The sequence below is a fragment of the Lipotes vexillifer genome, unplaced genomic scaffold (genome assembly GCF_000442215.2).
Source record: "Lipotes vexillifer unplaced genomic scaffold, Lipotes_vexillifer_v1.1 scaffold474, whole genome shotgun sequence".
Taxonomy (NCBI): Eukaryota; Metazoa; Chordata; class Mammalia; order Artiodactyla; family Lipotidae; genus Lipotes; species Lipotes vexillifer.
The window spans coordinates 2,811,983-2,836,737 of record NW_006772385.1 but is presented as its reverse complement, the minus strand read 5'-3'; the positions used below and the strand labels follow the sequence as shown (position 1 = coordinate 2,836,737).

Sequence of the window (24,755 nt, the reverse complement as noted above, 5' to 3'; positions counted from 1 at the left end):
GGGGTGTGGGGGTATGTGTGTATGTGTGTGTGTGTGTTGACACCCAGTTCTAACAGAGATAGGTAAGGTTTCAGGGGGGTAGGGTGGGATTCAGCTAATTCATAAGCAATTTGCAAAGTTGGAAAGGAGGACAATATTACAGATAATATACTCCATGGTATCAGGCTGAATAAAGAGCAAAGGGTTTTTTAACTAGAAAGAAATAGATTATGTTATAAACACTTAGGTGGTTTTAGTCTAATTTAGGTCAATGCAGTCTGCAATCTAAGGAACTATGGTTCTTAGATTAGCTATGGTTCCTATATCGTAATCACTGGAACAGACCTCAGCCATCAACCAAGGCTCAGAGAACCAGCTGGCTGACAACACAGTGGCTATACAATGGCGGACACCAATTCACTCACTCATTCATTCATTCATTCGTTCATTTACCAAACATTTGTTGACTACCTACCAGAGGGCAGACACTCTAATAAACAAGCCTAGAGTTATGGAGCCTGTCTATACACTAGACACTGTCCTAAGGACTATCAGTAATGCTCCCAGGAATCCTGTGGGTCACTGAAACACGAGAAAGTGAAGTAACCAGTAAGTGATGAAACCAAGATTCCAATGTAGGCAGGCAGGCTCCAGGGAAAAACGATGCATGACACAGCCCCAGTTCACGTGGGGCTCTCAGTATAGACGGGGGCCCCAGAGCAAATAAACAACTTATTGACTGTGAATCATTCTCTGCTACAGGTGTACCCACGGGCTCTGGAATCCCAGAATAGAGTTCACATATGGTCAAGCATCACCTGTTCACTTGCATTCTCCACCCACATAGCTCCTTCATTTACTCCCTCTCTCCTCACTTTGAAAAGAAAATCAAATTTGAAAATCTAAAATTTTCTTTCTAACTTAATAGGACTTTTTCCCTTTCCCTTGATATGTGTTGAGGTAATTACACCTGGCTTAAAACAACTGTTTTTCAAGAACCTATTCTGTATTAGGCATTGTTTGAGGGGCAGAAGTTCAAATACTTCAAGTATGTATTTGAACTGCAACTCCCGCCAACCAAAGCTGTTTTCTCATTAAGGCCCAGGGTTGTCTGGTCTTTCTCTGTTTCAAGAGATGAAAAAAATCTAAACTTTTCTCTCAATATTTTAATAAAGGATGCTAATTCAGGTGTTTTGAAAATACAGTGAAAGACAAATACAATGTATTTCTCAGGCTGATCTTAGCCTATAGATCTCAGGTGACAATTCCTGTTTGAAAGTTACTAAAGTTCTGCCCTTGAGGAGCTCAGAACATAGTGATAAGATAGTAATGGAAGAGAGAGACAGAAAAAAAATTTATATGTGAGAGAAAGATGATAAGTTCCAAAGAAAAGGAACATTATACGTCACAGAGAGGAATTACACTTTCGGCTACGATCCAGCAAAGGGCAGCTGACGCAATATGTGCGCTGGCCTTGAAGGATGTGAGCAATTTTACAGGCACTTACGGGTAACAAAGGGCGTATGAAGCACAGGGATGGGTGAGTTAAGCTGCACAGGTGGAAAAATGCAGGCTGCATCACGGCAAAGAGGAAGAGAGCTGTTAGGATTTCTTCTGGGTTGTGAAGGGATAAAGTGAAAGATACAAACGGTGAGGCAGACTGGATTCTGCAGGACTGTGCAATTCTTTGTGATACTTTATTCTGTAGGGTATAGTTCCAAGATAACACCAATACACAAGATGTTAGGCATCCTTCAGTAAAGTAAATAAAATAGAGTTTGGAAGTCCAAAACTTGGGGAAAGGCTATATACCATATCAATCTCTGGATGATTCTTAAAACAGATTCACAAGTTAGATGCTCTAAGAACTGACCCCTGCATCTAGTAACGTAATCTCTTTAGCTATGTTAACCTGGCTTATTATTTGATCACAGAACTTTTTTTTCTTAGAACATTCGTTTTTACCCCAAAAGGAACAAAATAAAATTCCATCAATGTTGCTGGATGCAACAGGAAAGCCATTTAGGCCTTCATGCCATGGAGTGTTGGGTTATTGGTGGTTGTGATGCCTTAAAGACCTTGTAAGAGGAGTGTGAACCAGGAAAAAGGGGAGAGACCAGCACTGAAAATCAACTAGGAGGCGATCACGATAGTCCATAGTAACAATAATGGTTCTCTATCATGTAGCACTCCCTGTGTGCACCAGATATCACACGAGGTGCTATTCATCTTGTACATATTGTAATGAGAGCCAGAATTAAGGTAAAAACAGTGGTCACTATCCAGTTTCAGGGAAAAAATAGATCAACCAGTATTCATCACCTCCCTTCCCATTGTCTCAGCTTCCTCTATAATGTTTCCCTGTCTTTTTTCCCCAGCACAGGTGCATGTGCCCTGTAACTTCATTTGAAAGAAAACAAACATTTAACATTTGAACGCCGCCAATGAACCATTTTTCCAATAATTGAGATTCATTCCCCTCTCTTTATTGCTCTCTGCCCTTTCTTTAAGATATGTCATAAGCTAAAAACTAATAGGGAAAATGGGTCATTAACTGTGCCAAATCCTACTTTCTCCTTTTCTTCTCCTGGGTTCTAACACATAAGGATCAACAGCTAAGAGGAAGCAAACTTCCATCTTTGTTAATAAGTGAGCAAGTGCTTGATCTCCTTCCCACACCCCTCTCCCTACAAGACTGCTCTGATATTATGGCTAGAATACTAGGCAGAGGCCAGAAGCAGAAAAAAGGCTTTGGTTTCCCACAACCCCTCTCTAAGTAGCCGGATCTTTAGAGCAGATTCCAAGCCTACTTATCCAAACATCCATTTGCATGAGGAGTAACTATCAGGACTTCCTCTGCCCTCCCCCCTCCTCGCACCCCCCCTGCCCCATACAGGGGGAACAGAGAGTTTGGAGGAGGGTCAGAGCTGCTAGGAAAGGCCACCGTGTCTGCATAGCCTGGAGACCAGAAGGGCAAACATGGGCATGAAGATGGCCCAGGCCGGCCATGAGAGGTTGGTCCCTCCATCATTTGGCCATGGGAGGAAGAGTACCTTCCTGTCTCTCTTCATCACTGCGATTCTGCCAATCAGGGAAAGACAACCCATGAACGTCGGACTTTGCCAATCACATCCGCAGATTCTCTCTTGTGGAGGAGAAAGATAAGATGGGAAAGGTTGTAAACTAAGGAGCAGAAATTCCCCTTTCTTAGGGCTCAGGGTAAAACATGATCTGGGAACAAAAGCATTCCTTTTTTCCCAAAGGATATTATTTTAGGAAAGATGGACAAACCTTCTGCACAAAATTCTTTATCCACTGAGATATCAGATTCCATCATCAATAATGTATCCATGATGGCCTTTCACATTGTCCTCTGACTACGATCTCTTTCAATATGAATAGCCCTGAAAGGAGTAACCTAAAGAGAATCTAGTACAATACTTTGATGGGAATCGGTTTTGCCTAGGGCTACATGGGAAGCTGGGGTACTGGGAACAAGTAGGCATGCTCAGAGAAAAAAGAGGAAGAAAAAAAGGAAATGGAAGAGCCCCAAGGACACTTGTGTCTCCTTCATAATTACACACCTGCTTGGATACTGATATGCAAATACTATCATGTTCTCCATCGATTTCAAGGATGACTTTGGGTAAAGTCCTGGATGGTAACAATGCTCCATCCCCTGGTTTTTCAGTAAAAATACCATCTGGGAAATGTGGTAATTTATGCAAGAAAATTATATATATATATATATATATAAAAAGAAAAATATATATATATATATATATATATATATATATATATATATATATATATATATGATTTTGTAATAGATAAAATTAACTTGGTGATAGAATCCTAACATATCACTTAAGCATAACAATTATACATTATATATAAATATATATTGATATGTTATATCATAAATGCTATTGATACTATGTCTATATTGTCTAATTATATCATTGATAATTACATATCAATATATTATATAATTATAATATAAGGGATATGTTAGAGTTCTATTAGCAAGTTACTTTAATCTACTTTATTACTTTTAACACAATTGGAGGAAGAGTGGAAGACATCTGAATTAAAATGATTTCTGAGGTTGATTAATTTCTAGGAATATTTTCTAAAAAGGAACAAAATAACCAGATTTATGATACCCTTTGCCCCCTTATTTTTAGAATAATTCAAAATAGAAATTATGGCACAAATTGGGGTGAAAACGTAAAGCAATTACTTTCAATTTTGTCACCTTAATTATTTCCAGCGGAACAGAAACCCTTTCAGGGAGATGTGGGTTTGGAATGTTTAACAGTGTGTGAAAGTGCTTGATGCCCTGACAAGGTCACTTAAAATATGGGAGTTCAGTGACGCAGCTCTCTCGGTGAAGACGAAGACCCGGCTACCCTGCGGTGGCTGAGGAAAAACATGACAACGTAACAAGAGACCCACATGCTGGGAGGAGAAGTAAGTTATTTTCCCTGTATCCTCTTTGCAGGATATACCACACAAAGAGTCAAATGCATGTCCAGGCATGCATAAGGCAAGAGACTAGAAATGAACTTGCTGCGCCCATAGAACTTGAAGTTCCTGCATGCTAAGCTGCTGTGCTTATCTTTGGAAGTTCATCCTCGAAGGCTGAATAAGATTTCTGCTGTTCAGCTTTTTGTATGAAGTACTATACTGTTTGCTTAAAGATGGAAAAAGCTCATTTTATCAAGTATTCTTGCGACCGCGATCACGGTCTTCAGGATATTAGCTCTGCAACTATTTTTCAAATGAGTTGTTTTTACAGTTCGCACTGCTGACTTGCTATCACCTCTCTGAAAGGGATTTTCTCAGCCGTTTTCACCTTCTGTCCATATCACGTTTCACTCTCCTGCAGGATTTAGAACTAGAGTCCAGCAGGCGAAGTGATTTAAGGGCAGGACAATGGGAAATGGGTGCCTTCTTTCTTTACAAAGTCATGGTCCTATACTTGCATCCAACTTTGTTTTGGGGGAAGCTTACTTTTAATCTATGTTCTACTACGTGACGTAGTCACCTTTAAAAACATGAGGACAGATTAAATTTGTCCTCAGAATTCAGAATTTCTTTTCACAAAATTGAAGACTTTGGTACGTGTTGCAAAGTCACAGTGTTCTTGGGTGCTTAGGTTTGTGCCAGAGACATGACATTAAAGGGGGAGAAAATTCCCGCAGGGACCCCCCTTCCCGCTTTCCCCACCAACAGCTCTCCTTGCTGTGAGTCTGCTCTAAAAGGGTCTAGGACACCTACCCCTGCGACACACAAGACAGTGCTGCTTTCCTACAAGGTGATTGACGGCAAGGAGACACCCAGCCAGGTTGACTGGTTTTTCAAAAGGGATAAAAGGAAAATCACAGAGATCTGTATGAGATGGGGTCTGTGGTAGAGGTGAGAGGAAGGTGAGGATGGGGGTCAATAAAGCTGTTGATGAACATGAAAAGGAGAGGACTTCGAAGACGGCTGAAAGGACTTTGTAAGCTGGTAATGACTGTAGGAAGAAAACAAAAAAAGACTAGATAGTCATAACCTCAACATTAAAACACCAATAAAGAATTTCTCTGGCATGGGTGTTTTCAATTTTTAAAGAGGTTTGAGATTATCAAAATATTTCTAAAACTCCAAACAGGTATTACCCTAGACCAGGGTTTCTCAATCTTGGCACTGCTGACATTTGGGGCCGGATAACTGTTTGTTGTGAGGGTGTGTTCTGTGCCGGTGGACCGGTTAGCAGCGCCCCAGGCCTCTACCCACTAGATTTCAGCAGTAGCCCCCGCCCTGATCCATAACAACCAAAATGTCTGCAGACATTGCCAAATATTTTCTAGGGGTGCAAAATCACCCCTGGCTGAGAACCACTGGTTTTTTAACCTTGGCTGCATAATAATACAGTAAACTATCAAAACACAAGTGCAAGCCCATTTCCTAAGGTTGATGTTGAATCGGGCTCTGGTATGGCTCAGTCACTGGCATGTGTTTGAAGTTCCCCAAATGATGCTATTCGGTCTAATAAGTCTAATCATCAGTTTAGGAAACAATCAGTAAATGCCTAGTACGTGCCCAGCATTGCCTGAGATCATGAGAGTACAAAGATGAATGAGACATTGTCCTTAGCCTCGAGAGGCTTAGGATCTAGTGAAGAGATGGACACACAGTAGATACTTTCTCCCAAGAGGTACTCAATTTCCTTAAAGTTAAAAGTTCAGGACACTCTGTCAGCACAGAGGAGGAACTGGTAGCCTAATGGCACAATGTTTGAGATATCACTACATTTCCACCAGAACTGCTAAAGTTCAGAAGCAGCAACATTCAGGAAGTAAAGCAACTAGAGCTCACATACATAGCAGTTTCACTCCTGCATACATGTACATACATTTGTACACTTGTACACCTACACACACACACACACACGCACACACACACCAGAAACGCACACATGGATTGGAACAGTCACAGCATGTAGGAGATCTCTCTGTGCCTCTCCCAAATCCCCTTAGCACTCTGTTCTCATACATGTCAAGGGCTTCCTAATCTGTGACTCTCTGCCAGAGAGCTTTCTCTGGCCACAGGGCCATGCTGTGCCTCACCTAGAGCAGGTGAAAGGGCCTGAAGTTACAATCCCTGGAGCAGCCATCAACCAATGACAAACAAGAGCTGTTCCATCCAAGCTAGTGAGTAGCTGTGGTATTCTGTCCCAACCCCCATTCTATGCTGTCTCCCAAAGGACCCCAGGGAGAATGAGGCCCACTGGCGCTCATCCACATACTCTGTATTGGATTCATTCCTGTCTATATCTTATTTCTCCATTTCCCTATAAACTCCTAAATCACCTTATTGAACCCAAATCTAGTTTTAAGGTTTACTTCTGGGATAACCCAGCTAAAGACGCAGCATTATTCATATAAGCTAAAGACGTAAAAAAGAACATACGCGTCCATCAACAGAAGCACGGCTAAATAAATTGTGGCACATCTATATACTAAAATGCTATACAGCGATAAAAGTAAACCAAATATACCTCAACACTACTTGAATGAATCTCACTCAACTTAATTTAGAGCAAAAGATATTAGAAATAATATAATCCATACTTTATGATTACTAAATTAATCTAAAATTCAATATCAGGTAACACTTGTTCATGGTCCTAAAAGGTATGATGGTGGTTATCTTTGGGAAGGAAGGGTAGAACAGGAACAAGGGGACTGGCAATGTTCCCTTTCCTAACATCCATAATGTTACATAGGAGTTTTCACTTTATGATAATTCTCTTATTTCTACCCTTTTTCTGTATACGTATTTCCATTAAAAGTTTTTAAAAAATCTCATCATAGGGCAACGTGAGAAAAGCAGTAGATTATGTAATGGAGATCAGGACTTGGGAAAGAAAGAGTAGAAAAAGATGTGATAGTTACACTAGCTCACATTAAAGAGGCTCCCTAACCAAAGATTCAGGGGCCACCGTGAACCTTCCAGCTACAATGAAAAAAATAAGCAAAGACAGGCCCTAAGCCTGCTCCCTGCACTGTGGTTGAGGGAGATTGGAATCTCACTAATTTCCACTCACTGCTAGTTTCTCTGTGCCTTGCCTCCACACTCTTCATTCTTAGTCTAAGAGTAGATTGTTTCTTTCTGAGCTGCCTTGAGTGCTGAACATTTCAGCCATAATATGTAGATTCTAGGTAGGGAAACCAGTAAAATACATAATGAAGCATCAGAAGTGTTATCTGTGCTAACTTTTCAGGAGAACTGAAGAGAGGTCTTTACCAAAGCCTTAACACCCTAAAACATGCTTGTTCTTTCGACAGCTTTTCTAGAACACTCTCTCGCTAGCACCTTAGGTACTTACCGAGCATTTTTCATGTGTGAGACAGCACCTCGACATCTAGATGGTGCTCTGCCCCAGAAGCTACTCTCAGTTGATAAATAACCATGGAAACGCTTCAGCAATTGTGTTCCTAATCGGTAGGTAAATTAATTACAGATAGCTGAGGATTCATTTTTATTCTTTCCTGTCTTCCTGCCGCATGATGTTTGTAAAAGATTCTGTTCGCTCTAGCCAAAGGATTTTGATTTCTTCACCCCTTGACCCCTAACAAGGTCTTTCAAAGGAAAAGCCATTTTCTGTCTTCTCATCTACGTATTTATTCCAATCCATCAAAATAGTTCACGGAAATTTCACTGATGGCCTGGTTGTAAAATTGGAGCCATATTGCTGCTGGTAGCTTTTGCAATCTTCATTAGTATTTATGGATGTGAACCCAAGCAGCAGCAGTTATATTCCCATTACTGAGAGCCTATTAAGAGCCACATTATTGTCCTACCTTAATTGGCCTTCTGTCTGAGAGGAAAAAATAACTGATTTAATTTTCTCCTGCTATTGAGCTATGATATTTGTAAGGCATAGACTTGCCTTGTCTCTATGAAATGAGCCCTAGGAGGGCTGGTCACCTTGGTACAAAACTTCTCGAATAAATCCATTTGAAACTGGGGTCAGAACTAATTGGTTGATGAGCTAAACTGAGAAGTCATTCTCCTGACTCAAGGCCAGATCAGGTTCCTTCTGTAAAATGAGAACCTGATTTTGAGGCACTAGGGGCAGTGAAGCAGATTTTGGAGAAGGTTCTAAGTCTTTGTGGGAAAAAAAAAAAAAACCCTCCGCCAACTTTCCAGTTCTTCCCCCCACCCCTTTAGTTTGGGTTTTTTCGTGCTCTTACAACAACAACGAAGGTGAAGTGATTTACTTTTCCATGTTGAGTGATGCTTGCTCCCTTGGGGAGATTCAACTGGAGAAACAGGAAACTCCAGAGCTTCCTGTACACCTCAGCTCCAGAGAACCATTCTTCCGGTTCACTGGACTTGAACTATTTCCCAGATGAGCCATCTGACTCCGAGACAATGCTAAGCACATCAGGAAGGCGACAGGATCAATACTTTCACGCTGCTCTGTCACTTCAAGTCACCCCGCAGCACCTGAGAAAGCGCTTGGTTTTCCTACCTGCCTCTCAGGCCGGTCCTGTTTGGATCAGCATTCCGGTACAGAATGACTATTCTCCGTTGTGAAATATTTGACCGACGTGGTTCACCTTTTTCTTCTAGGTTCTCCTTTCATTCTTTTTCCTTCTAAGTATAGACATAGCAGCCCTTTATTCCAAACTACAGATCAGGACACTTCTGCTGACAATGGAGTTTTGTTCAAACTTTGTAATGTGTTCATTTGAAATACTTTAATATGCTTTCTTGATTTAAACGATTTAGACACTAGACCACATTTTGTTAGATATTTAACGAGACAAATTTAGTAAGGGGAAAATTTATATTAAAAAACAAAACTCCACCAAAGGACTATTTGCTTGTTCACCACCCACTTGTCAAGCACTTGTGATAATATTTGCAGCAGTATCATTTTCCTAATTTATTTACTTTGCAAGCTGACCTAGCTCAATTATTCTTTGTACTTTTTTCAACTTTATAATTTATTTTTATCACAAGTACATCATTTTTTTACGTGACTTTGACAAGCTTATAAGAAAGGGCAATAGTCTCTTGTCACCCTTTCCCAGGCCAAGTTCATTCAATTATTTACTTTGACTCTTTTGATAATGTCCTCCATTTTCTCTTTCTGTCTTTCTCAAAGGTCTGTTGATTGACTGTTGAAATTCCACAGAATGTTCTCAATTTTTTGTTTTATTTTCTACTTTCCTTCTCAGCATTTTTGTCAAAATTTAAGAGTTTTCTCAAACTTAACTTTCAATTCTTATACTGAATTTCTATTTCTGCTTTCATTTCCAAAAGTTCATTCTTGTTCTCTGAATGTTACTTTTTAAGGATAGACTGTACCTATCTCATACACGCAGCATCTTTTCTTATCTCTCTGAGCTCATTATTGTTTTAAAGCTTTCGTCTTTTGCTCCCTTCGCTGCCTCTATTCTATGCAAGTTTCCTTTTCTGATGGTTTCAGTCTTTCTCTTTCAGGTTGGAAGTTTACTCAAATATTGGTGATCCTTGACTGTAAATGTATGTTTTCCTTTTTTATTATTATATTTTGAACAGGTAATAAAATCATACGCTTCAAAACACAAAAAATATATAAAAGAATTTGGTAAACATTTCCCTCCCATCTTTGCCATGCATCTGCTCGCTTCGCTTCTCTTGCCATTGATAACTGCTATCCCTCGGCATCCTTCCGGAGTTCCTTTATGCATAGAAGAGAAAAAAGAATAGATTCTTCTGTTTTCTCCATTTACATAAAAGATAGCATATTAAATGTTAAATTAACTGTATTATACTTTGTTTTACAGATAATCGTGTGACATTTAGATTTTTTTTATAGCTTCAAAATATGTGCAACATAGAACACTTCCTCATTTCTCTTCAGAGCTGTATAGTATTCCTTGTCTTCAGGTAAACTGGGTCTATTTATGGATATCTCACACAACTCCACTGGTTCTTTTCCATGCATTCATGAGTCAGGACCACAATGTTTTAATGATCGAGGCATTATAATATGTATTAATATCTGGTAGTGCTAATGCTCCCTCACTGCTCTTCTTTTTCCTGGCTATTCTTAATGAATTATTTTTCCATATGAACTTTGAGGTCAACTTTTTTCGTTTTTATAAAAAGTTGGAATTTTTATCGAAATTTATTATTTATATATTATTACTATCGTCATTATTATTATTAAAATCTACTAAGAGAGAATCAAATACTATCCAAGAACGTGGTATGTCTTTTCACTGATTCCAGAATTAGTGTTCGCAAAGGTCTTTCACTTATTTTGTTAAATTTATCCTGAGGTTTTTTTGTTTGTTTGTTTTTGATGCCATTTAAGTGGAATGTTTTCTTTCTGATTATAATTTGTATATATAAACTAGTTTTTCCAATATACCTTAGCAACTCTCTTAGGAATTCATTGTATCAACAGAAGCAATTGATCATTACTACATTCCCAGTCCCCATATGGGAGAGTCAGGAGAAATAAATCTTGCAGCATTAGTCCCCTAGAATGACAAGATTAATTAATATATTTTATTTGTGTTTGGAATAGTATATCCTCAAATTTTAATTTTTATATACTTTTATTATGAAATACTAAGCCATACAAATAATATACTTAACTCAGTGCAATTTATGAAGCACAACAGTAAGACACTCATCCATGAAAAATACCCCATCCAAACAAGAAACAGAATATAATAAATTGGCATCAACCTTTGTGCTCTTCCCTATCCCATCCTTTGCATACCACCACTCCATCCCATAGGCACTATCCTGAATTTTGTCATTATCATTCATTTACTTTATTCATTACCATTCAGTTATCACTTCTGTATGTATTCCCAAATGATACGTTTAGATGTGTTTATCTTACAACTTAGTGTTCTTTATCTTAGAACTTTATGAAAGTGGAGTTACATTGTCTTTTCCCACATTATAGCTTTTAAAATACATTCACCTGTTTTCACTTTAATTTCACAATATAATATTGTTAAAAATCCACAAAATAATTTGTGATTGCTGTTGGAAACTGGTGTTGATCCCAGTTTTTTTTTTTTCACTTGTATACAGTAATACCAACATTCATTTACATGTTCCTGGTACATATGTGCAAGAATCGTATAATGTGACAAAACGTTCACAATTGGTTAATTCTAGGTGACTGCAATCAAGGTGATTGCAATTCTAGGTGATGCAATCATGTCCATTACACTTTTCTTTCATCATTACTGTAGCTTTGAAATTTTTCAAAATAAAAAGGTCAGAAAGTAGTTGACCTAGCAATCCCATTCCTGGGTATATATCCAACAAAACCTAAAACACTAATTTGAACCCCAATGTTCATAGCAGCATTATTTACAGTAGCCAAGACATAAACAACCTAAGTGTCCATCAACAGAGGAATGGATAAAGAAGCTGTGGTATATATATACAATGGAATACAACTCAGACATAAAAAAAATGAAATTTTGCCATATGCAGCAACATGGATGCACTTGGAGGGCATTACACTAAATGAAATAAGTCAGACAGAGAAAGACAAATACTATATGTTACCACTTATATGTGAAATATTTTTTAAAAATACAGCAAACTAGTGAATATAACATAAAAGCAGCAGACTCACAGAGAGAAAAAAACTAGTGGTTACCAGTGGGGGGAGGGGCAAAATAGGGGAGGGGTGTGGGAGGTACATACTATTAGGTATGAGACAGACTTAAGGATGTGTTGTACAACACAGGGAATACAGCCAATATTTGTAATAACTGTAACTGCAAAGTAACATGTAAAAATTGTATAAAAACAAAAAATTAAAACCTAAAAATAAAAAATAAAATAAAATAAAATTGCCACTAACAACAACAAAAAAAGGTAGGAAGGAAAAAAAACTGATGAGTCTGCCTATATTCTGCACCCACTGATTTAAAATAGCCTACAGAGCAACAGCCAGCTCTACCCACCACCAGTCCCTCCCATCAGGAAACTTGCACAAGCCTTTTAGATAGCCTCATCCACCAGAAGGCAGACAGCAGAAGCAAGAAGAACTACAATCCTGCAGCCTGTGGAACAAAACTACATTCACAGAAAGACAGACAAGATGAGAAGGCAGAGGGCTATGTACCAGATGAAGGAACAAGATAAAACCCCAGAAAAACAACTAAATGGCGTTGAGATAGGCAACCTTCCAGGAAAAGAATTCAAAATAAGGATAGTGAAGGTGATCCAGGAACTCGGAAAAAAATGGAGGCAAAGACTGAGAAGATGCAAGGAATGATTAACAAAGACCTAAAAGAATTAAAGAACAAACAAACAGATGAACAATACAATAACTGAAATGAAAACTACACTAGAAGGAATCAATAGCAGAATAACTGAGGCAAAAGAATGGATAAGTGACCTGGAAGACAGAATGGTGGAATTCACTGCCATGGAACAGAATAAAGAAAAAAGAATGAAAACAAATGAAGACAACTTAAGAGATCTCTGGGACAACATTAAACGCAACAACATTCACATTACAGGGGTCCCAGAAGGAGAAGAGAGAGAGAAAGGACCCGAGAAAATATCTGAAGGGATTATAGTCGAAAACTTCCATAACACGGGAAAGGAAATAGCCACCCAAGTCCAAGAAGCACAGAGAATCCCATACAGGATAAACCCAAGGAGAAACATACTGAGACACATAGTAATCAAATGGGCAGAAATTAAAGACAAAGAAGAATTATTGAAAGCAGCAAAGGAAAACTGACAACATACAAGGGAACTCCCATAAGGGTAATGGCTGATTTCTCAGCAGAAACTCTACAAGCCAGAAAGGAGTGGCATGGCATATTTAAAGTGATGAAAAAGAAGAACCTACAACTAAGATTACTCTACGCAGCAAGGATCTCATTCAGATTCGATGGAGAAATCAAAAGCTTTACAGAGAAGCAAAAGCTAAGAGAAGGCAGCACCACCAAACCAGCTCTACAACAAATGCTAAAGGAACTTCTCTAAGTGGGAAACACAAGAGAAGAAAAGGACGTACAAAAACAAACCCAAAACAATTAAGAAAATGGTAATAGAAACATACATATTGATAATTACCTTAAACGTGAATGGATTAAATGCTCCAACAAAAAGACACAGGTTCGCTGAACGGATACAAAAACAAGACCCATATATATGCTGTCTACAAGAGACCCACTTCAGACCCAAGGACACATACAGACTAAAATGGAGGGGATGAAAAAAGATATTCCATGCAAATGGAAATCAAAAGAAAGCTGGAGTAGCAATACTCATATCAGATCAAATAGACTTTAAAATAAAGAATGCTACAAGAGACCAGGAAGGACACTACATAATGATCAAGGGATCAATCCGAGAAGAAGATATAACAATTATAAATATATATGCACCCAACAAAGGAGCACCTCAATACATAAGGCAACTGCTAACAGCTATAAAAGAGGAAACTGACAGTAGCACAATAATAGTGGGGGACTTTAACACCTCACTTACACCAATGGACAGATCATCCAAACAGAAAATTAATAAGGAAACACAAGCTATAAATGACACAATAAACCAGATAGATTTAATTGATATTTATAGAACATTCCATCCAAAAACTGCAGATTACACGTTCTTCTCAAGTGCGCACGGAACATTCTCCAGGATAGATCACACCTTGGGTCACAAATCCAGCCTCAGTAAATTTAAGAAAATTGAAATCATTTCAAGCATCTTTTCTGACCACAACGCTACGAGATTAGAAATCAATTACAGGGAAAATACCATAAAAAACACAAACACATGGAGGCTAAACAATATGTTACTAAATAACAAAGAGATCACTGAAGAAATCAAAGAGGAAATCAAAAAATACCTAGAGACAAATGACAATGAAAACACGATGATCCAAAACCTATGGGAGGCAGCAAAAGCAGTCCTAAGAGAGAGGTTTATAGCAATACAAGCCTACCTCAAGAAACAAGAAAAATCTCAAATTAACAATCTAACCTTACACCTAAAGGAACTAGAGAAAGAAGAACAAACAAAACCCAAAGTTAGCAGAAGGAAAGAATTCATAAAGATCAGAGCAGAAATAAATGAAAAAGAAACAAAGAAAATAATAGAAAAGATCAATAAAACTAAAAGAAGGTTCTTTGAGAAGATAAACAAAATTGATAAACCATTAGCCAGACTCATCAAGAAAAAGAGGAAGAGGACTCAAATCAACAAAATCAGAAATGGAAAAGGAGAAGTTACAACAGACACCGCAGAAATACAAAGCATCCTAAGAGACTACTACAAGCAACTCTATGCCAATAAAATGGACAACCTGGAAGAAATGGACAGATTCTTAAAAAGGTATAACCTGCTTAAACTGAACCAGGAAGAAATAGAAAATATGAACAGACCAATCAGAAGTAATGAAATTGAAACTGTGATTAGAAATCTTCCAACAAACAAAAGTCCAGGACCAGATAGCTTCACAGGTGAACTCTATCAAACATTTAGAGAACAGCTAACACCCATCCTTTCCAAACTCTTCCCAAAAATTGCAGAGGAAGGAACCCTCCCAAACTCATTCTATGAGGCAACCATCACCCTGATACCAAAACCAGACAAAGATACTACAATAAAAGAAAATTACAGACCAATATCACTGATGAATACAGATGCCAAAATCCTCAACAAAATACTAGCAAACAGGATCCAACAACACATTAAAAGAATACCATGATCAAGTGGGATTTATCCCAGGGATGCAAGGATTCTTCAATATACGCAAATCAATCAATGTGATACACCATGTTAACAAATTAAAGAAGAAAAACCATATGATCATCTCAGTAGATGCAGAAAAAGCTTTTAACAAAATACAACACCAATTTATGATAAAAACTCTCCAGAAAGTGGGCATAGAGGGAACCTACCTCAACATAATAAAGCCCATATATGACAAACCCACAGCAAACATCATTCTCAATAGTGAAAAACTGAAAGCATTTCCTCTCTGATCAGGAACAAGACAAGGATGTCCACTCTCACCACTATTATTCAACATAGTTTTGGAAGTCCTAGCTACGGCAATCAGAGGAGAAAAAGAAATAAAAGGAATATAAATTGGAAAAGAAGAAGCAAAAGTGTCAGTGTTTGCAAATGACACGATACTATATAGAGAGAATCCTAAAATATGCCACCAGAAAACTACTAGAGCTAATCTATGAATTTGGTAAAGTTGCAGGATACATTAATGCACAGAAATCTCTTGCATTCCTATACACTAATGATGAAAACTCTGAAAGAGAAATTAAGGAAACACTCCCATTTACCACTGCAACAAAAAGAATAAAATACCTAGGAATAAACCTACCTAGGGAGACAAAAGACCTGTATGCAGAAAACTATAAGACACTGATGAAAGAAATTAAAGATGATACAAACAGATGGAGAGATAAACCATGTTCTTGGATGGAAGAATCAATATTGTGAAAATGACTATACTACCGAAAGCAACCTACAGATTCAATGCAATCCCTATCAAATTACCAATGGCATTTTTTACAGAACTAGAACAAAAAAAATCTTAAAATTTGTATGGAGACCTAAAAGACCCCAAATAGCCAAAGCAGTCTTGTGGGAAAAAAGTGGAACTGGAGGAATCAGACTCCCTGACTTCAGACTATACTACAAAGCTACAGTAATCAAGACAATATGGTACTGGCACAAAAACAGAAATATAGACCAATGGAACAGGATAGAAAGCCCAGAGATAAACCCATGCACCTATGGTCAACTAATCTATGACAAAGGAGACAAGGAAATACAGTGGAGAAAAGACAGGCTCTTCAATAAGTGGTGCTGGGAAAACTGGACAGCTACATGTAAAAGAATGAAATTAGAACACTCCCTAACACCAGACACAAAAATAAACTCAAAATGGATTAGAGACCTAAATGTAAGACCAGACACTATAAAACTCTTAGAGGAAAACATAGGAAGAACACTCTTTGACAAAAATCACAGCAAGATCTTTTTTGATCCACCTCCTAGAGTAATGGAAATAAAAACAAAAATAAACAAATGGGACCTAATGAAAGTTAAAAGCTTTTGTACAGCAAAGGACACCATAAACAAGAGGAAAAGACAACCCTCAGAATGGGAGAAAATATTTGCAAATGAATCAACAGACAAAGGATTAATCTCCCAAATATATAAACAGCTCATGCAGCTTAAAATTAAAAAAACAAACAACCCCATCCAAAAATGGGCAGAAGACCTAAATAGACATTTCTCCAAAGAAGACATACAGATGGCCAAGAAGCACATGAAAAGCTGCTCAACATCACTAATTATTAGAGAAATGCAAATCAAAAGTACAATGAGGTATCACCTCACACCAGTCAGAATGGGCATGATCAAAAAATCTACAAACAACAAATGCTGGAGAGGGTGTGGAGAAAAGGGAACCCTCTTGCACTGTTGGTGGGAATGTAAATTGATACAGCCAGTATGGAGAACAGTATGGAGGTTCCTTAAAAAACTAAAAATAGAATTACCATATGATCTAGCAATCCCACTACTGGACATATACCCAGAGAAAACTGTAATTCAAAAAGATACATGCACCCCAATGTTCACTGCAGCACTATTTACAATAGCCAGGTCATGGAAACAACCTAAATGCCCATCGACAGACGAATAGATAAAGAAGATGTGGTACATATATACAATGGAATATTAGCCATAAAAAGGAACGAAATTGTGTCATTTGTAGAGACGTGGATGGATCTAGAGACTGTCATACAGAGTGAAGTAAGTCAGAAAGAGAAAAACAAATATCGTATATTAACGCATATATTTGGAACCTAGAAAAATGGTACAGATGACCCGGTCTGCAGGGCAGAAATTGAGACACAGATGTACAGAACAAATGTATGGACACCAAGCGGTAAAATTGGTGGTGGGTGTGGGGTGGTGGTGTGATGAATTGGGTGACTGGGATTGACATGTATACACTAATATGTATAAAATGGATAACTAGTAAGAACCTGCTGTATGAAAAATTCAAAAAAATTACAAAATAAAATAGCCTAATGAAAAATAGTGTCTATAAATGACCCAATTTCATTCCTTTCTGTGGCTGAGTAATATTCCATTGTATATATGTACCACATCTTCTTTATCCATTCATCTGTCGATGGGCATTAGGTTGCTTCCACATCCTGGCTATTGTGAATAGTGCTGCAATGAACATTGGGGTACATGTGTCTTTTTGAAATATGGTTTTCTCAGAGTATTGGGTCATTTGTAGAGATGTGGATGGACCTAGAGTCTGTTATACAGAGTGAAGTCAGAAAGAGAAAAACAAACGTATATTGACGCATATATGTGGAATCTAGAAAAATGGCACAGATGAACCTATTTGCAGGGCAGGAACAGAGACACGGACATAGAGAACGGAAGAGTGGACACAGGAGGGGAAGGGGAGAGTGGGATGAATTGGGAGATTAGGATTGCCATATATACACTGCCATGTGTACAACAGATAGTTAACGGGAACCTGCTATATAGCACAGGGAGCTCAGCTCTGTGCTCTGTGATGACGTAGATGGGTGGGAAGGAGGTGGGGGGAGGGAGGTCCAAGAGGAGGGGATATATGTATACATATAGCTGATTCACTTCTTTGTACAGCAGAAACTAACACAACATTGTAAAGCAATTGTACTCCAATTTTTTAAAAGTGCCTACATTTTGTAAAAGCCAGAGCTAAAGTCCTCATTTAGGCTCTTTAAAAAAAACTATCCATGCTCTGTATATTCAAACAATTAAGAAAAAAATGGGAATTGAAATATTATTACCAGATTTTCATGAGTAGGAATCAATATCAGAATTCTTATGTTACATCAAGCTAAGTTTGTTTATTCTATGCTTAGAAAAGAGGTATTAAAAATTTCAGGTATTCTGGGCTTCCCTGGTGGCGCAGTGTTTGTTTGAGAGTCCGCCTGCCGATGCAGGGGACACGGGTTTGTGCCCCGGTCCGGGAAGATCCCACATGCCGCGGAGTGGCTGGGACCGTGAGCCATGACCCCTGAGCCTGCGCGTCCGGAACCTGTGCTCCGCAACGGGAGAGACCACAACAGTGAGAGGCCCGTGTACGGCAAAAAAAAAAAAAAATTTCAGGTATTCCTTTTACATGTTACAAATAAGTAAAATGTTGACTATTTTAAAACATTTTACATCAAGTGTTAAGACCCTAGATGTGTTATTAGTTTTGTTATTCTCAACTAGGCCACCAGTCTGTTCCAATATTCAGTTAATGATATCAGATGATTTCCATAAAAGATTTATAAAAGGAATGTTTTACATCTTTAGTGTTTACATTATTAGCTCACATGCCAACAATCTTATCAATAACCCTCTCCGGCTCAGATTACGCAAAACAACCAGTTTTGTCACCTTTCAAATATATTATTTTTAAGAAACTTTATATTCAAGAATAGCTGTGAAAATAGTGAAATATTTAAAGCTATAAAACATTTATTTTACAAATCTTTTCCAGAATGACCTAATAACATCCACTGAACACTGGTGGAGATTGACTGTGTAGTTGAGAATAAAAAAAATTAATAACACATCTGAGGTTCTTATACTTGATGTAAACTATGTTAAAATATTCAACATTTTATTTATTTGTAACATGTGAAAGGAGTCTCTAAAATTTTTAATGAAATTTTTCTAAGCATGGACTAAATAAATTTAGTTTTCTGTGATCTAAGAGCTGTGATATTGATTCCTACTCCTGAAAATATAGCAATAATGTTTCAACTCCCATGTTCATTTGTTCTAACATATTAAAACATAGTCTAAAGCTGTAGTAGTTGCAAAAAAGATCATACTGCTGTGGAAAGAGATCAAGAGAAATAACAGAGAGAAATGAATTATCCCACAATTCAGTATCTGGCAAATGTTATAAACCAGTAGAAAATGATCAATTTATTTAGCATTTTTACATTTATTTATAATTTGTTATTTATATTATAATTTGCTGATTAGGAAACAGAGTTAGAAAGGTTAACGTGCCTAAGGACATACAGCTATTAAAAGGCAGAGATGACAATCACACATAGTCCATCTAAATCCAAAATCATGCACTCATCTATGACTACAGCGTGTCTCGCTAAGAACTTGAAGCCAATCCCCAACTGCAGTACAGACACACACAGACATAGGTGATGGGTTTGAAGAATGCGGCAGAAAGCTAGGTGAAGTTTAGGGAAGTCAAATGTGAGATAACAAGATCACTAAAGGAAAATAACTCATAATAAGTGAGCAATAAATGTGGCATATTGAATTACATTTGCTAACAGACTTTATATATGGTACAACACATTACTGGAAACACCAAGCCCGACACTCTAGGGGCATCTATGCATCCTATGTAGGCAAGAGCTATTAGGCGAAATGTGAGGTTTTCTTTTACCAAGGACCCAAGCAACACATTGAGGGACCCTTTCCTCCATAAAATAACTAGACCCAAGAAAAGTAAGCTGCTTCCTGCTGGCTGGAACAACATGAGCCCCAGAGAAGACAGGATGGAGCTCAGGGAGGAGGGTAGTAAAGACAGCAAAGACCTGCAGAGTAAGAGACTGCAGTGTCCTGCAAATTCCCCTTTCTCATCCATAGCTGTAGTTGGGCACATCAGCTAAGCCACATTTCCCAGCTGCTCTCGAAGTTGGGTGTGACCCTGTAACTAATTTCTAGTCAATAAATGTGAATAAAAGCACGTGCCACTTCCAGGTTTATACTTTTAGGAAGCAGATGTACCTAATTCATACTCTTTTTCTCCTTCCACTGCATGGACGCCAATGAGGAGGAGGCCCTAGGAATTGGTACAGCTTCAAGATGGAAGGAACGTGGGTTCCTGAATCACTGTGTGGAGGAGAGATACCCACCCACCAAGACCTTAGCCTACTGCACAAGGGAGAAATAAATTTCCATTGTGTTTGAACCCTTAAACAATTTGGGGTCTATTTACCAACATAGGCAAGCCTACCCTGACTAATAAAGATTGTCTGTGCATCAGAGACATCAGCTTCATTCTTCTACATTTAAGGAAAGAGTAAAGGTCGGCAATGTGGGCTTCCCTGGTGGCTCAGTGGTTGAGAGTCCGCCTGCCGATGCAGGGGACACGGGTTCGTGCCCCGGTCTGGAAAGATCCCACATGCTGCGGAGCGGCTGGGCCCGTGAGCCATGGCCGCTGAGCCTGCGCGTCCGGAGCCTGTGCTCCGCAACGGGAGAGGCCACAACAGTGAGAGGCCCGCGTACCAAAAAAAAAAAAAAAAAAAGGTCGGCAATGTGAAATAGTAGGCACAGAGCAGACCAGAGAAGGTGGCATAAAAATGGTGAACAGAATGGCAGCTGATGTTGGCAAGAGAGACATGATGAGCAGCAGCTGGAAGACAGGAGAGAGGAACCAGAGATGCTTAGAGAGGCACTGCTCTTAGGCACTGGCTATAAGAAAGGGACAGGGTTGAGGGCTACCGATCCTGTACAGTTAGGAACAAACTTTAAAGCAATTACCTAGCTTCTACTGTAGGTGCCTTCAGAATATTCAGGTTGTATATATGCGGATAGGAGTATGCTATACACAGACAAATGCAAATATGTAGTCAGAATGAATAGCCTCCAAAACATGAAAATACTACAGTTGAAGGATTATGGATGACAGTTCTTTTTTTCTTTCCTTCTGAATTATCTAAACTGTTTAAAAGAAACATACCATCCATTTATAATGAAAATTTTTTTCTTGATTTGAAGGAGAAAAATTCCTCCTTTTAATTATATAGGTTCATGAAAATATTTAATTTCTATACATAAATATATAAATACGTAATAGAGATGAGATTTGAAGTTTTGTCCAATTCCTATTGTGGAATCTTTCAAGAAATGAATATTTATATACCACATAAAATATGACTACATGTTCAACGGTTTCCCTGTTAAATAATCAGCTCCTTTGAAGGCAGACACTGTATCGTACTCATGATTATCACTGGCACTTGGCACACAGGAGGCACTCAGGAATGTTAAGTGAATGACTTTGTGAATGCTTGAAGACTCCAGTAGTTTTTAATATGTAAATTCAATGGTAATTGATAAATTATCTCAGCCTTGGAATCCCTGTTCCCTGTTATTTCAGTTTTACTAAGTGTATGATATAAAGTCATTGACCGATCACACTTAAGACACCTAAACAGTGTTCTTTTTTTTCTTTTCTTTTACTTTACATGTCACAGCTCCATTCAACCCAGACAGAGGTGCAGATAGCACTGTCAAGTTTGACACTTTTGGAGACGGAATGGGACGTTACAACGTGTTCAACTTCCAGTACGTGGGCGGCAAGTATTCCTACTTGAAGGTTGGTCATTGGGCAGAAACCTTATCAGTAGACGTCGACTCTATCCACTGGTCCCGAAACTCAATCCCCACGTCCCAGTGCAGCGACCCCTGTGCACCCAATGAAATGAAGAATATGCAACCAGGGGATGTCTGCTGCTGGATCTGCATCCCCTGCGAGCCCTACGAATACCTGGCTGACGAGTTTACCTGTATGGATTGCGGCCTTGGGCAGTGGCCCACTGCAGACCTATCTGGCTGCTTTGACCTTCCTGAGGACTACATCAGGTGGCAAGATGCCTGGGCCATTGGTCCAGTCACCATTGCCTGCCTGGGTTTTATGTGTACATGCGTGGTTGTGACTGTCTTTATCAAGCACAACAACACACCCTTGGTCAAAGCATCAGGCCGGGAGCTCTGCTACATCTTGTTGTTTGGGGTTGGCCTGTCCTATTGCATGACATTCTTCTTCATTTCCAAGCCGTCACCAGTCATCTGTGCATTGCGCCGACTAGGGCTGGGGACGTCCTTCGCTGTCTGTTACTCAGCCCTGCTGACCAAGACAAACTGCATTGCCCGTGTCTTCGATGGGGTAAAGAATGGCGCTCAGAGGCCAAAATTCATCAGCCCAAGTTCTCAGGTTTTCATCTGCCTGGGTCTGATACTGGTGCAAATTGTGGTAGTGTCTGTGTGGCTCATCCTGGAGGTTCCAGGCACCAGGCGGTACACCCTTCCAGAGAAGCGGGAAACAGTCATCTTAAAATGCAATGTCAAAGATTCCAGCATGTTGATCTCACTTACCTACGATGTGGTCCTGGTCATCTTATGCACTGTGTATGCCTTCAAAACGCGGAAGTGCCCAGAAAATTTCAACGAAGCCAAGTTCATTGGTTTTACCATGTACACCACATGCATCATCTGGTTGGCCTTCCTCCCTATATTTTATGTGACTTCAAGTGACTACAGAGTAAGTCTCAGAATGGTTTCTCCTTTTCTTTCTTCTTGTATCCTGCCACTGTTTTGTTATGTATAATTTAAAAGAGACTCCTTTTATTTCATCTCAGCAATTAGGTAGCTAAATTATAAATGCCATGATGAACCACCATATTGTATAAGGAAATTAATTCAATATGTTTTAAAACATTTAATTAGTGCTTGCTATGTGGAAAGCATTGTGCTAGGCACAGAGAGGAACATAAATGTAAATGGCATGGTCATTCAAGCAATTTATAATCTAGTGGGAGGAAAGTTTAATACACACACATACGCACACACACACACACACACACACACACGCATGCATGCACACGGCCCTTAAAACTTTTAATTTAATTTAGAAAGTGAATGACAAGAGAATAAGACTTTAAATTAGACACGAGAGGACCTGGCTACCACAGATCAATCTGTAAATTAAAGCAGAGTTGCAACATTAAGCCAGGATCAGTTTAAAGATCTAAAAATTTTCACTCAAGCTTCAAATAAGCATCATTATTTCTCTAAAACAAGTTAAAATATGATATTTGTTATACTTTTTCTACAACTTCACTTCCTGTAGATGTGGTATATGTATGTAATCCCTGAATCAGTTAAAACTGTTACTGTCTATATCCAGGTAACCTAATTAAGTCATTATTCATATAGTCTCCAGTAATATTTAGTTCAGATTTCTGGGCTTCAATATAATGACCATCTCTCCTGAAAGAAACAGTTCATGATTCCATCAAAATTTCTCAAATTGTTGAAACCATCAATCAGTTGCTCTCACGTTTATAATTCTCATTTTCGTATTTCCCAATAAGTATAAGAATTGTTTCCTCTTAAGGCAATTGGTTTTTATTCTCTATATTTCTTAATTCGCCATTAAGTTTTCCAGAGGCCTTATGGTTTCCTTGTTACAACATGATTTCACAAAGTAAAGTGCCTCTGTAGGTTGGAATAGTCCTCAAATGTTTCTGTTTATCAGCAATTCCTATGTTACCAAGCTCGTGAATATTGCAGCTCAAAAATAAGACAAAGCTACTTAAAGCAAGAGATCAAGAGACTGGTAAAGCTTGATGTGTCTAGTCTAGTAAATTATCCACAACGTTGTGACTGAAACCTATGGACCACATTAAAGGAGCAGCAAGAAAAATAAAGAATATACATTCAATGTTGGGATAACGGTCAGGCTTTCTATAAGACTACCTATAAAAATTTTTGAAAATCTGTCAAAAGAGAAGACATCAGAACTAAATCAACAAAATCAAAGGTCAGATTACACGCACACGGGATTTCGTACCTTTCTAGTGTGGGGATTAAATGGAGAACTACAGTTAATGCATTTTAATGCCCCCAATTCTATCTTCTGTCTTTCTATACACATCCTCCTCCTATAGATCTGTAAGGATTATTTTTTTCAGTTCTTAGGAAGCCATCCTTAGTAGACAGGACTTGGGGTATTGGAAATGCAAAATAGTTACAATGTTATTTGTTCTATCCTCACGTATGATTTGAAACTATTCATTCTCAAAAAAGCTAATGAACACATAAAACAAAAATACTACCGAGAATAAAATTTAATTTTATTGAATGAACTAGCATTTATTCCTAAAACATAAAAAAATGACTTCTTCCTTTAACATGATAGCAATATCATGATTAAATGAAATTAGCTGAAGATACCAGAAGTTTTACCACATGGCAGAAGTTACAAGGAAAATGGGGCAGAGGTTGTAGAGTCGAGTGTTTTAAGGGCTATGCTAATTAAGGCAATGAATCCCACAGAGATCATCTGAGGTCTCACTTATCCTTGCAAAGAATCCCAATCCTAAATTTACAAAAGAAATGAGACAGTAGACCAGAGCCTCCAACACAGA

The 24,755-nt window shown here is 38.4% G+C and overlaps 1 protein-coding gene across 3 annotated transcripts in view; it reads left to right on the top strand.

Moving 5' to 3' along the window:
* GRM3 (glutamate metabotropic receptor 3) overlaps positions 1-24,755 on the top strand; it is a 236,365-nt gene that overhangs the window by 188,749 nt on the left and 22,861 nt on the right. For all 3 annotated transcript variants that reach the window (XM_007447476.1, XM_007447477.1, XM_007447478.1), the window contains one exon: positions 21,801-22,867. In XM_007447476.1, coding sequence (XP_007447538.1) covers positions 21,801-22,867 — 1,067 coding nt within the window. The remainder of the gene's footprint in view (positions 1-21,800; positions 22,868-24,755) is intronic.